At 43.4% G+C, this 13,734-nt stretch overlaps 2 protein-coding genes across 2 annotated transcripts in view; both read right to left on the reverse strand.

Annotated features, from left to right (window-relative positions):
* Positions 1 to 7,209, reverse strand: part of RNaseZ (ribonuclease Z) — a 38,684-nt gene extending 31,475 nt beyond the window's left edge. The window contains exons 1-9 of the mRNA XM_089587556.1: positions 6,815 to 7,209; positions 6,456 to 6,506; positions 6,296 to 6,366; positions 6,043 to 6,107; positions 5,755 to 5,809; positions 5,425 to 5,535; positions 3,312 to 3,379; positions 1,110 to 1,168; positions 474 to 534 (exon numbers count right to left, since the gene is read on the reverse strand). Of these exons, the coding sequence (XP_089443682.1) occupies positions 474 to 534; positions 1,110 to 1,168; positions 3,312 to 3,379; positions 5,425 to 5,535; positions 5,755 to 5,809; positions 6,043 to 6,107; positions 6,296 to 6,366; positions 6,456 to 6,506; positions 6,815 to 7,101 (828 nt within the window). The 5' untranslated portion in view covers positions 7,102 to 7,209. The remainder of the gene's footprint in view (positions 1 to 473; positions 535 to 1,109; positions 1,169 to 3,311; positions 3,380 to 5,424; positions 5,536 to 5,754; positions 5,810 to 6,042; positions 6,108 to 6,295; positions 6,367 to 6,455; positions 6,507 to 6,814) is intronic.
* Positions 7,210 to 8,205: 996 nt separating this feature from the next.
* LOC149347843 (E3 ubiquitin-protein ligase SMURF2-like) overlaps positions 8,206 to 13,734 on the reverse strand; it is a 133,942-nt gene continuing 128,413 nt past the window's right edge. The window contains exon 19 of the mRNA XM_089587557.1: positions 8,206 to 13,525. Coding sequence (XP_089443683.1) covers positions 13,426 to 13,525 — 100 coding nt within the window. The 3' untranslated portion in view covers positions 8,206 to 13,425. The remainder of the gene's footprint in view (positions 13,526 to 13,734) is intronic.

Consider the following 13,734-nt stretch of genomic DNA (forward strand, 5'->3'; position numbering starts at 1 on the left):
TCCCTTCATAAATTTTTTTGCACAGTATGTAAAAACAAAAGAAGTACTTAAGCACTTTGGTGCTTAAGTGCTTAAGTGCTAAGGTACTAGAGAACTACAAAATGTGTTCAAATTTTTCGAGTGCTTTTAAACACGCATTACACTCTGCATTTCTATAGTAGGTCCACTAGGCTGTCCTGCAGCTGTTTGTTTCTCGGCAAATGCAAAACTCCGTACTAGAAACTCCTTTCTTCTGTTTCAATATACTATTGGTCTATCGGAATACAAGCACAGTTCTTATAGCACAATGGATCAAAATGCTGCAACATAGCTGTAGCTGATGAATTTAATGGGTAGGAAGAATGCCTAAATGGGCTTGCCCAGCATTTTTACGAACCCACAGTACCTGCAGAGCTATGTATTTTGTGCTACCCAGAGAATGAAGAAAAAAATGATGACATTTCTGTGGGCATCACAAGAAAGCAACCACTTACAACTGTGCCATTTGGAAGTGTCACGTCCCGGCCTGACTTGAGTTCACCTAACAAGGGCCCACTGCACACAGATAAAAAAAAAAGAAAGAACACAAAAGTGTCTGAACACAAGTTGCCCGAAGCAGGCCTGTTTCTGTTCATATGCAGATAAGCATCATAATCTTGTTCTCAATCAAGTATCATTTTGCAAATTACAACTGAAATAGTAACAAGAGAAAATTAAACAAACAAAAATTTTTACAGTAAATCTCAGTCCGACTTATACCTATAAATTGCTTTCAGAAGAATAAAAATAGCATCATCCTGTACAGCATGTCTTTGGAATTATGGCCACACACTTACATTTCTTGTCTGGCAAAATGGCAAGACAAAATTGCCAAAAAGCCCAGAAAGAAATTTTTTGAACCACATCAGATATCAAAAAAGTCATTACAGATCTGGAGCAAGAAAAACTGGTCAAGACTAAAGTTTCATTCGGACTAGATCAGAAGTTTAAAAAAAAATTTAAGACCCATATCTCCCCTAACTGCTACAACTAGCAATGCTCCAGACCTGACAAAGTACTTCAAGGAACTCTGGCCTTTTGCTTGGCAGAATTTTAGCTTCGCTGTGATACATCAATGTTGGACAACTTACGGGGGCACTCCGAAGCTGACACATTTCTCAAGGTTCAACTGTCCTGGCCGGCTGTGAGGCTGAAAGAAAACGAAGGGCAGTATGTTTTTTTTTGTCTGCAAAAATATGACAACGTTGTGTAGCCAAAAAATGTACATTTTTAATAAAACTGTCTCTTTGATGCTGCAATTTTGTCCAAGTGCAAATCAGAGTCCTTCATGGTGAAGCAAAACAAGGATTTCTGCAAATGCCTCAACATTAAGAAAAAATTTTCTGAACCTCACACACGAATTGACATAAGTAACCAATTAATAAAACAAACAAGGGAAGGGGAATGAGGGGCTCGTTATAAATATGAGAGAAGCCAACAGCCACAGAAACCAAGAGGCACAGGGGATTTTTTAATTTATTTATTTATTTTGTGGTGTTGATCAATTTTAAATATCACACAGCTTCCACCCTCGCCACTCGATGGCGTTCTACGTCACACCAGCGGTAACTCAGGACGTTCTACGTCCGCCGCTTACGAACGTGGGTGGCGCTGATGAACACTCTCAATGTTAGGTTATTTATAAACATAAATACCCCCGAAAGCAGTAGATTTGACAGCCGTCACCGTAGCTCAGAGGTAGAGCACCGGACGCGTAATTCGGAGGTCGTGGGTTCGTATCCCACCGGCGGCATGCGGTTGTTTTTTCTTCTGCTTTTCTAATCAATTACCTTTAAGCGATAACATATTCAGTAATATTTTAAATTGATCAACACCACAAAATAAATAAATTAATTTAAAAAAAAAATCCCCTGTGCCCCTTGGTTTCTGTGGCTGTTGGCTTCTCTCACAATTAATAAAACAGCATTTCTAAGAAAAGCAGAACTAACCTCATTATTTTTGTCAAGATGAGTTGCAAAGAAACCAACCAAGACCATCGCTGCACTACAACGTTCACTGCATCGCTCTCCAGTGAATGCATCGCACCCACCACGCTAGTGCGGACTGCCTGAATGGAGCGTTCAAAAGTGAACTGGTAGCAATTAAAAGTGTATAAGGGGATTCAAAACAATTCCCAGATCACGATGAATGGAGAGCCATTTCAGTAAAAAATTCAGGGGGGCACTTTGTTGACCTTAAGTGCAATGTTGCTGCTTGTGTGACTGATGTGCGGCTAAAACGCTAAGCTTCCTCTCTAAGAATGGAATGCAGTGTCTTGCAACACTGCCAGGGAGTCCACCCTTGTTCCTGGGTAAATTGGTTTTTGAGGAAAGGAAATACATATCTCTGTGGACACCTGAACCTCCCAGAACGAAGACACCCTGCCTTTGTTCATTCCAAACCATCTAGCTGGCATGGCAGTGGTTAGCGTGCTCCTCTCAGTGCTCCTCTCATTGGTTCGATTCCCCAACTCTACCAATATCCTACTCGGTTTTATTTATTTCTTTATTTATGTATTTTACTTGGAGCATCACTATACCATCCCTTTAATTGGTTGCATGGTTACTAGCCAAAGTAGAATTGGCCCCGTTTGAAATTCGCGCACTGTGACATCATGACCATTTCGACCAATTGAAAAGCATGACATTTCTGTCGACAACAACTGCTTACAATGATGAGGCATTAAAGACTTCCGCCTTAACAATGCGTGATCGGTACTGCTGAAAGAAATTAACCGGCATCTATGGCGACTATTAAAGGTAACCAGTAAATGTGTGCATGACTAAGACAGCGACTGTACCACATGGAAACAGAAAGTAATCATTGTCCCTGCAAGCAAGCATAAAATAGCAAGCGAGAAATAGACTGTGTATATAAGGCACGACAGGAGCACAGAACTCCTGCACAATAAACACATGAAGGGGCAGCCAAGAAACTTCCTTTTTTTATTGCTGACAGTTTATAAAACTTCGTACTGCATAAGAGTGGTGAGTTGGGGGTGTCGGTTGATGATCATGTTGGTAACAGCGTGAAGACGGGACGACAGTTGACAATTAGCACTTGTATTTTTTCTGTCATCCAGGCCACAGGCACCAACATGTCGTATTTTGGATAACGCATGCAAATATCCTAAATAGTTGCAGCATTAAACAAAAGCGACCAATAACTGTCCTTTCTCTGTATTTACCCCCATCTCTGAAAGCAATGCAAATGTAAATGCATTGAAGTAAAGCAAGACAATTTTGCCAAACTGCAGAAAAATTGACAAGTGAATTTGGGACAGGCAGGCTCACCTTACAGATGTAAGCAACAACGGGGGTACTGTCAGGATCATCTTGTGAACATCTCCTTTGCCTTTTACCTGTACACGGATAGAACAGGTGGATGTTCGAAATCAACAAAGATTAATGGAAAAGGCAGGGCTCACACAACAAGAAAGGTGGAAGATTGGGAAAAAATTCACGGGGCACTTTGGCTCTCTAAAGTGCTGCAAGGCGAAAGCGTTTCCTGGCGCACTGTTTGTTTTTATTTACTTTCTATTTTTCATATTTTTTTTTTATTTTTGCTCCTTTTCTTGTTTTTATTGTTTTTTATTTTCATATCCATTTTATTTTGTTTTTATTTTTGCTTATTTCCTTATTTTTATTTTCCTTTTCTTGACTTTATTTTATTTATGAAACCTATGCATTCACTAGATGCGCCTTTATTCATGCTGGAACCTTGAGCCTTCGTGGCGGAGTGGTAGCGTCTCCTCTTCAAATGCCAAAGGCCCTGGTTCGATTCCCACCCTCGGCGCAGTTTCTTTTTAAGCAGTGACGCTGAAAGGCGGACAAATCTGCCAATGCGTCTGTCGACACGGCTGCCGACACGTCTGTCGACATTCCTGCCGACGCGTCTGTCGACACGGCTACCGACGCGTCTGTCGACACTCCTGCCGATGCGTCTGCTAACGACAGTATGAGGCATTAAAGGCTTTCGCCTTAATATTCACACTGCCCACTCTTTTGCAGGCATGTGCTCACACCAATGTTATTAACAGAAAGAAAAGGTAATGTCGGTTTTCTGCTCAGAACCACACAAACGGTTCAAATTGCTTCACTGAAATTTTGTTAGTAGATGAAGATAAAGTCGATGTAGGAAGCCTGAGCAACCTACAGCATCTGTCCATCTGCAGAGTACTAGCGAATTCAAACGAGTTTATGCAAAGTACAGCATGGCGTTTCCTCGGATGCAGAACCACTGCTGGCAAATCCTTTCAACTTGCCACAATGAATGAATTGAATGCCTGCTTTTCACAAATATGAGAACCGAGAGGACAAATGAAACCATTTTCAAACATTGTTTCTTACGTTGGGGGCCTGTTTTCAATTAGGGTTTAATTAGTGTTTTTTTTTTGCGCTGACCCTCAAAAGGATGGAACTTTGGGTGAGCTGTTATGAATGAATATATTACAAGGAACAGTGCAAGATGTAGCAGGAAAAATAAAAAGGAAACACAAGACAGGCATTTGAAAACCGTGGTTTTTAGTAGGAAATCTCACAAAAAGGGATATGCCCACTTTTTAATGTGTGCCTGCAGGTAAGCATTAGCATGCATTTATTTATAAACTTGAAATACACATACCAACCCAGTACAAATGGTACAGGCCCCTAATTACACGGGCGATCATTCTACACCTTCAAGTACACAACATACAGACATAATCTCCAACACGTGAAGACATTGGCATTTTGTTTATGCATAAAGATCAGACATACCGTAAAATTACACAGCCCTTGTGCATCAATGGCGAAGTGACATGGGCATCAGTCAAATCTCTCTCAGCAGAATATGGCTCCCTTTTGTAATGGTTTGGTGGTTTCTCTTTTTATGAATGGAAATGGCACAGTCACTGCGTCGCTTCTCGGTGGACACCTCAACCGCACCATGAGGGAAGGGAGGAAGGTGAGAGGGAAAGGGAGTACCATAGTGATACCAAAGGGATACCGTAGTGAAGGTATCCGGAATAACTTCGACCACCATAAATCCACCATTCGACCACCATCTTTAACATACACCGACACTGCACAGCACACGGGTGCATTTTACATTTTGCCTCCATCGAAACACGGCCGCCGTGGCCGGGTTCAAATCCGGGTACTCCAACTCCTTGTGTAGTGGAGAAAATTTACTGCATGTATAGTAAGCAAACTTGATATACATTCCAAAGCCTTGGTCAAATGCTTTTGGGCCATAGAGTTACTAAATGATGAAGTCGATGCAGGCAGCCTGAGGAACCTCAGGACCTGTCCGTCTGCAGTGTACTAGTGAATTCGAATGTGTTAACATAAGCAAAGTACAGTATGGCGTTTCTTCAAATGCAGTGTCACTGCTCTAGGAGGACAGTGCAATAAGAAGCATACGTACCACCTCTGTCACCACTTCCAGGAGAACCAACGGCATCTTCAGGAAACAAGGGAACATAAACAACCTCCATGCAGTTGTCTGAAAACACCTTGTCTGAAGGATTCCTCTTGGCTATACAAGAAAAGAAAAATATGCATGCTTGGATTACCACCAATACCAAGCTATAGACAACAAACTTCAAAGAGATGATGCATGTAAGCTAGACAAAGCATAAATGCATGTTACGAAGCTAATAACGACGCTTAGGAGCACGTTTATAAGATGCAGTGAAATCATAGTCAGAAAGCTGGACAGATTTGTGAAAAAGTTTAATACAGCTTCAAAACATACTTATCGTTACGTTTTGTAGAACCATGAATCCTCTAGTCATGTCAAACAGCTGTTCCTGAAAGCAAGCAGAGGCAAAAATTGCACATGAAAGCACTATAGCACTGGTGCCGAGAGAACTTACAAGCACAAAGTTGACAAAAACTTGAAGGTTAGGCAAGGTGGATCTGTCACAAATATCTGTCGTAACTTTACTGGATTACCATCACTACAATGCATGACATGAAACCAAGATGCTGTGATTATGGTGTGTTACTGTGACCACCTGTACCTTAATATCTTTGCACTTACCATGTTAACTGGGCCGTGGATAAAGAACTCTGGCACCCCAATGTCTTGCACTGTCAGGGCCAGACCTGCAAAAAGGAACATGCACTTTTCACCACAAACAGCCACAACTCGCCTACTTAACTGCTTTCCTTTAGGCAAATATATTCTGCCTGCATTTCTCGCATTTCATTTTTTTTACAGTCACCCTCAAAGTAGTTCACTCAAAGCTTTTCATGAGGAATTCTTCAGGTGTAATGACTCGGGAGACACTAACCGGGGAGGCCACCCAGGTTCTTCCATTTGTTATGAGTAAAGAAAAGGTGCTCCAATTTTGCCAGCTTCACCCTGGAAAGAGGTTAACGTGATTTATTATATAGTGCAAAGATTGTGTTCGTACTTGACCGCGGAATCGTCAAACGCAGCATAATCCTTACTTGTACTCAGTTGCCAATCGCTGAGTGCCTTCTCCGCAGTTGAACAAGTATCTGTAGCGAGATAAACGCAAGACAACTCGTGCAACAGATCTCAGATAAGGCACGAACTACCAGGAACGCGCAGAGTTAATAAAAACTCCATACAAAACGTTTCACTTTTCAATGGATTCCGAAACCAGAATCTCGCTGCTTAGAGCGGCAGTGTACTTAAATACGGTCGAGTGACTGAAGCAAAACGTTGTTAGAAGTTTGTAGCCCTTTAACAAGAATTTCTCGAACGTTGTGTCAGTGTCATTTCTTATTCTGAGCTACGAGGACAGAGCAGAACTCTTCGACCCACGAACGATGTCAAAGCTTACCGCGCTTGATCTGTGCTGACATAAAGGGACTGAGGATTTCCTGGACCTCCATTACCAAGCACCCAGAGTGATATTTCTGACGGCCGAGGCTTGGGTTTATTAGCGTTCTTGGCTTTAGCGTTGATCCGCTGGGTTCTTAGTTGTATGGCAGCAGTCGGTACCTTCGGCATGCTATCTATGATTTTCAACAAGCGATCGGCAGCACTCCTCTGGGAGGAACTACAAGCCCGAACTGTTGCCCGGGGGTGAAAAAGAAATCTATTCACGAAGGCGAATGCAGATGTCATTGGCTTTAGCAATGTGAGCACCTGGACCCCCGGCTATCAAATATGCCATATATTTGAAGGCACACAAAAATGAATTACATGGGCGCAGCCATCTTGAACCGCCCCTGCGCCCTCTCGCAACGAATAAAGTGCGAAAGGCCTGATCGATCATGATAAATACTGGATGCATCTGCCAAACGTTCTACTTTGTTCGGGATAATTTACCCGGTCGTGGTCACTACCGGTCGTGGAATAGATTTTCGTCGACGATGATCTCTTGTTAATATGATAATTTGCTCGTCTACCGAGCCGGAGTACCTGGTTTCGAACCCGACCGCGGCGGCCCCGTTTCGATGGAGGCGGAACGCAAAAGGCGCCCGTGTGCTGTGCGATGTCCGTGCACGTTAAATACCCCCAGGTGGTGAAATTATTTCGGAGACCTCCACTACAGCACCTCTTTCTCTCATTCTTCTTTCACTCCCACCTTCCCTTACAGCGCAGTTCAGGTGTCCACCGAGATAAGTGAGACAAATACTGCGCCATTTCCATTCCGCAAAAACCAACCAACCAATGCAAAACGCCTGTGTGCGAAGTTAGTGCACGCAGAACCACCTCCCTTGGTCGAAAATAATCCAGAGCCCTCCACTATGGTCCCTTGGGGCCATAGCTCCACTGTGGCACCTGCCACATTAGTCAGCCTGAAGCAAGACAGTTACTTTCTTGAAATAATTTGCATTGGTAAGTTCAACCTCTTTAAGACCTGCAAAGGTATTGAAAGTAGCCACCACTAAGAAATACCTTTCTAGACTAGCTTTCCGCTTGGTTATGGGATGAACGTGCACAGGTTGGCTGTACAATATGATAGTCTGTACTTTCTCACGACACTGTACTTACACACTGGAGTGACCTTAGTGGTAGCAGCCACAGCATATCACCTCAACTCAACTCATTCTTAGGCCATCCAGAGCTTTTTCCGTCTAACAACCCACTTGTTTTGACACCCACAATGCACAGACTGCAATTAAAATATTAGTAATGAAAGTTAATATCCTCCACAAGCAGCTAGATGACAAACTTTGATCACATGTTACTCACAGAAAAAGCAATGCTGATGACACAAGACAGTACTCTTTATGGTACAACTTTATTTTGCATGGTGTTCGCACATCCTCCGATGCCATACACATCGCAGGAAACAATGGAAGTATTTTAAGAAATTATGGTCTAAGTTGTCTGGACTCCCACAAGGAAAACATCAAGTGTTGCACATCGAATGCAAGGTGCAAAATCCTGGTCACTAGGTAGACAGCTTTTATACAAGAAAAGCAATGCATTGACAAAACAGCCGACACACTACACGCAAGAAAGTGCAGCATGTTCTCTCCTCAAACACGTGTTCCAACATTCGTATCCACTAAATGTTATCCTGGCTCCAAAAAACGCACAAAGCCACAAGGCACAAACCATGGTGCATGGCTGCAGCTGTGTATAATGTCGCGGGCTCAAAACTATGGCTGGTCTACTCATACTGGCAGTGAGAGAATCGCGCACGGTTCCAATTTTTCTTCGCTTCATCACTCAAGGTCAACACCGGAAGCTGGTTCGTGGCTAACGGAAAAGTTTTACAACATAATGATTTCTCGTGGCTACCATGCAGCAAACACTCGGTAATGACGTCTGGTTGACTTTGCTGCAAAGGAGCACGTATGACCAGAACAAGGGGAATGGGAAAAAGAAATCTACACAAGGCATGCACCCTAACCATGCACGACTGTTTGCATGGCGAAGAAACCACCAAACTCCCTTTCTTGCACACCATTCTGAACGACGAACCACAATCGCACAAGCGAGAGAGGAGGATAGTCCAATGCTGTCTGGTACTTTCAACTACGTTGGCATTTGACACTCCCGAAGCACGGGGAACCCCAGAAAAAGCGCTTTTAACAAGGTTTCCTCACTAACTTTGTACAGGTATTTCTAAAAGCACACATGACAACTACATGCATCCAGACATGTGCTCTGTGCTTTCATTCATCCGCAGACACAAAGTGGATCATCGAGGGTCAACTCGAACTCTGAAAATCGAGATGCGTGCGTGATACCCCAACAACGGTAAACGCGTTCAGTCGGAAAAGCGTTCTACTCGCCTCGACAAGCACGAAAATCGCAACAACTCGCTTCTGCCTCTAAACAAGGCATGTCTGCGAGACAATGGTGCATCAAACAACTTATACAAACGCGCATAAAAAATTTACAGGAGAGTATACTATATGGTTGCCGGCTGCACAGGTTACTACTACGTCAAGTATGCGATAAGTACACTAAGCAGCCTGAGCCATCAAATGGCAGTGTCAGAAGTTGTGGAAAGGAGCCTATGTAATAAAAAAAAAATTCCATACGTTAGTCATCAAACATGACCGCTCAGTAGAGCTTGCCTATAATGACCCCTCCCCAACGAAAGCCTGCGGCAGATGTCGAAAAGAACTTGGCATCGGTACAAGCGCACAAGCTGCGAGTATGACAAATCTTGCGTGAGTAAACAGCTCTAGCTGGCTTATACGCATGACGCTGCGTTGAAAGTCGGCAGAGGAGCTAACTTCCTGCCGCTGTTTCGCTTGGAATGTGAAATGACTTTTGCTCCTATGACACAAAACTGTCCATTAAAAGGAGCATCATGACAGGAGACAGGCACTCTTCTTACGATTCCAGGCAAACAACTTCACAGCCATGGCGGCTCCTGCAAGAACTCACATGCATCCTACTAGGTGGCGCCAAGGGCAGGAAAGTCACATGACAAGGAAGCTTTCATGCTCATGCTCTGTGAGGAGTCACAAGCGGGTGTGTGTCAATGACAGTGTTCTTCAAAAGCTTAAGAGGACACACTGCCTCTTTTTTCTTTTTAGAAATGTAGCACAAGAAACGGCCGCCCATATTTTCAGTCTTACGTTTGCCCTACTAAACAGACTTCTAGATAAGAGAAATAAATAAGGAAAAAAACTGCACGAGCTGCATTCTAACGTCAAGGCTACACATGCACACTGTTCTCAACATACACGAAAATGCCGATTAGCAGTTTAGCGGATGCCCCGAGGTAGCAGCTTTCAAGAGATAGCCATCATAAACTCTTACCATTCCTAGTTTATGATGAGACACACGCCCGAGCTTCTTAGACACCTGAAAGCTGAACCAACATGACCTTTCCACTAACTGCTACTGCTCCATGATCCTGCTTGCTTGATTACTTAACAAGGAAGGCAAACTCAGCCTGCGATGAAATTTGGTGCACAGTAGGAAGGAACACATGTTGGGCGAAGTTCCGAGTGTAGTTGAAGAATGACTACTCATTCACAACGTAAAATGTGAAGAAAGAAAGGTTAGAAAAACGAAGTAATCAGCCTGGCTTATTCTTTTCCATAAGCTTTGTCGGTATGTCAGAAGAGTAACCCTTGAACGCCACCGTGAGATCTCAGTAGGTATTCGTCATTTGCTGCATGCAAGATATGCCATCAATTGAACATGGCCTCCGAGGAAGACGACGACTGCTCTCGCCTCTCGCTGAAGACGATAGCAAATGCATGACTTTCTCTGCGCTAGTGAATACATTTCACACTGCTGGCGCAAGGGGAGTGGATGCGCAAATCAATGATTGCATAATATAGTCAGCTAAACAAAAACAGTTATACAGGGTAGGGGGGGGGGGGGGGACACTGGACTAGTTGCAGCTGATTGCAATATATAACGGACACAAGACAAGTGGTGCGGTAAAACATCTGCTTCCCTCCAACCATAACTGTGGGGTGGGTGGCAGCGCAAAAAAAAAAAAATGCACCGCAGTCAATAAACACAACACGGAATACACACACGGTTAAAAAAAAAAATAAAGCACTACACAGCCGGGCAAAAAAGCACAGTCCATTAAATAAGGTGCAAAATTTGTTACAAACCACGACGATGCAGAAACGCTTGTCAAACAATAAGCGCAAAAAAATATTACAGGCGCGTTTTTGCACAGCACATGACAAAAACAAGAATAAAAAATTAAGGTAGCCCTCTTACGCGCAGCTTCTTTTTGATAACTTTTCCACAGCAATTCCTTTTTCAGCGCTTATCACAGTAATCTTTGTTTCTTTTTGTCACCAATATGTGCGCTGCTATGGTTCTTTCTCTTAATAAACTGGCCACCGGGACGTCATCAGGCGAGAAGGCACGTTAACTATTACTGGCGGTGCACAATTCACTTTGAGCTGTTTTTACTTACTCTTAACACTTGATTGACAAGTTAACTCGCTGTGAGAACGTTAGCACCATCTTTGTTTTATACGAGTGCAACTCCAAAAGTGACTTTGACGCTGATTTGTATAACATAAGCCCGCAGTCAAAAGTGTAATGGATCGTATTGTAAACGAAAAACACAATTTCACTGCAGCCTTTGGAAGCCGCTTGGAATTAACATATGCTGGCTACTTCCAAACGTACAAATTTAGAAATTCACTATTAAATCCCAACCAATGTGCCCCAAATGCAAAGATGCAAAGAAATTTAATTTGTTCCCCAAAGCCGCATTCCATAAACTTATGATGGCAGGCACACAACGAATAAGCCAGGTGGCCAAACCCAGCTTCTAGCCCTGCTCAGTTTGAACAAAAATCCTCAAAGCAGGAAAGAAATATTATTGAACCGAACAGTAAAAACTGAACTGTTTTTTGCACCATTTTTGGCCTAAACATAGAACACCAAGGGGCAGTAAGGCGTGAATTTACCAGGAAAGCATTGCTCACTATGCAAAGCGAAACAGAAGCATTAAAATAAGATAATAAAACACAAAAGCGAAAGAAAAAAACGGGCTGCCCGGCACATCAAGCGGCGTGCTTAAAAAAAAAGAAAAAGGAAACAAGCTTTAGCAATACACATTAAGGGCACCACGTAGGTGTAGAAGGGTAGCTCTATGTACAGAAATGAGACTTCTCCTAACAACTCCAGGGTACTACACTTTACAAAGGGTGTTCATTAAGTTTTGATTTCTTGACTGCACATTTTTTTTGTGTGTGTGACTGAATTGAAAGACAGTAAATTAACATAAAAGACTGGAGAGTCTTCTTTCCTCAAGAGCGTGTCACTTTATGACACGGTTTGCACCAGGGGTGACACCATTTCTCCACCGGGTCACTAATATCCGCATGTCATCACCGCAAAATCTGCACGGCACCAGACTTCACACCGTTTCCAAAGACAAAGGAACAATTGAAGAGTAGCAGTTCAGAGTCTTAACAAAAAGGTCAACAACGCAGTGTACTGTTGATGCAGAGAAAAAACCTTCAGTCTTCTTCGCTGATTGCAAAGATTCTTGCCCCAGCAGCGGATATGCATTGATACTGACTAATCAATGTGCTCCTGGGAAAGCAGACATTCCAGTCTTTGATCTGAACTCGATGCCTTTCAACTTTGTCACTTTCAAAAAAGTCGCAGCCCAGTCGAGAAAACTTGCTAAACGCCCCTCATAAGTGCAACTTGACGAACAACAATCCGAGGATTTGCCAAGCCTGAAACCTCAACACGGCTCGCGTTCTTGCATAGAGAGACACAGAGTTCGGAACCAAGCAACGAGTAGTGATCCGCGAGATACTCCGCAGCAACGTTTCAGGCACGTGCGAGACTACAATACTGTACAATGTGATTCAAACATACAGAACATAACACTGACTGGAAAGAGAGACGAAGAAAGAAAGGGTGGTGAAAAAAAAAGATGTTCTCGTTGTTCCATCATTGTGTGGCAGTGGCAGTACAGAAAAAAGAAAAAAGAAGAGAGAGAGAGACAGAAGATGGTGTCTTGCAGCATCATTCAGTCTTCTGATCTTATCACACGTGACAAATAAACCGGTCGCAGGCGAGTGAAGTGTGAGTGTGAATATGAGTCATTCGCTCGCCGCGGCAATGCACACAAGAGTTTTGAGAGCACAAGCAAGACCAAGAGAAAGAAAAAAGAAGACCCGTACAAGCTGCCGTTCCTGCCGCTTGCCTAAGCATACGCACACGTCAAAACAGTACAAAGCAACGATATTCAGCTTCTCTATCCATCATCCAAACGTGTCATCGGAGCACGGCTCCACACAACAGCTATGACAGCCGCTCAGCATCCCCGAATGTCTCCTCACGCACTAGACACCGGCTCCACTCTTGAGAACACACACGCGTACACAGTGCACCGAGCTGCGGGTGACGGGATGCAAAGCGAGGGTTGCGGATGACGTTGCCACTCTTTCGCTGTTGCCGCTGATGATGACGATGACGGCGGTGATGCGTAGCGGATTCGGCGAATTGAAAAAAAATAACAACAAACACTAACAGTCACTCGACAGCGAATCCACAGGTCTCCTCGATGGCTTGGGTCAGCTTCTCAGCGAGCTTCTCTTGTGTTTCGTATGGGGGCAGGTCGATGCGATTGAAACTGCGCATAGTAAAAAAAACGGCAATGATTCAGGCATCAAAAGCATCGTACCTGCATTCTCATTTTTTAATGCCTGTTTCTGTTACGATCCCTGATGGGACGGATAGCGTCAATCAATCAATGAAACATACAAACAAATAAAATTTGACCGATCAAGCAGATGCATCCAAAACAGCCTTTACTAAGCGGATGCTGTGGTAATGAACCCA

The sequence above is a fragment of the Amblyomma mixtum genome, chromosome 4, assembly GCF_055824585.1.
Source record: "Amblyomma mixtum isolate Tamu chromosome 4, ASM5582458v1, whole genome shotgun sequence".
NCBI lineage: Eukaryota > Metazoa > Arthropoda > Arachnida > Ixodida > Ixodidae > Amblyomma > Amblyomma mixtum.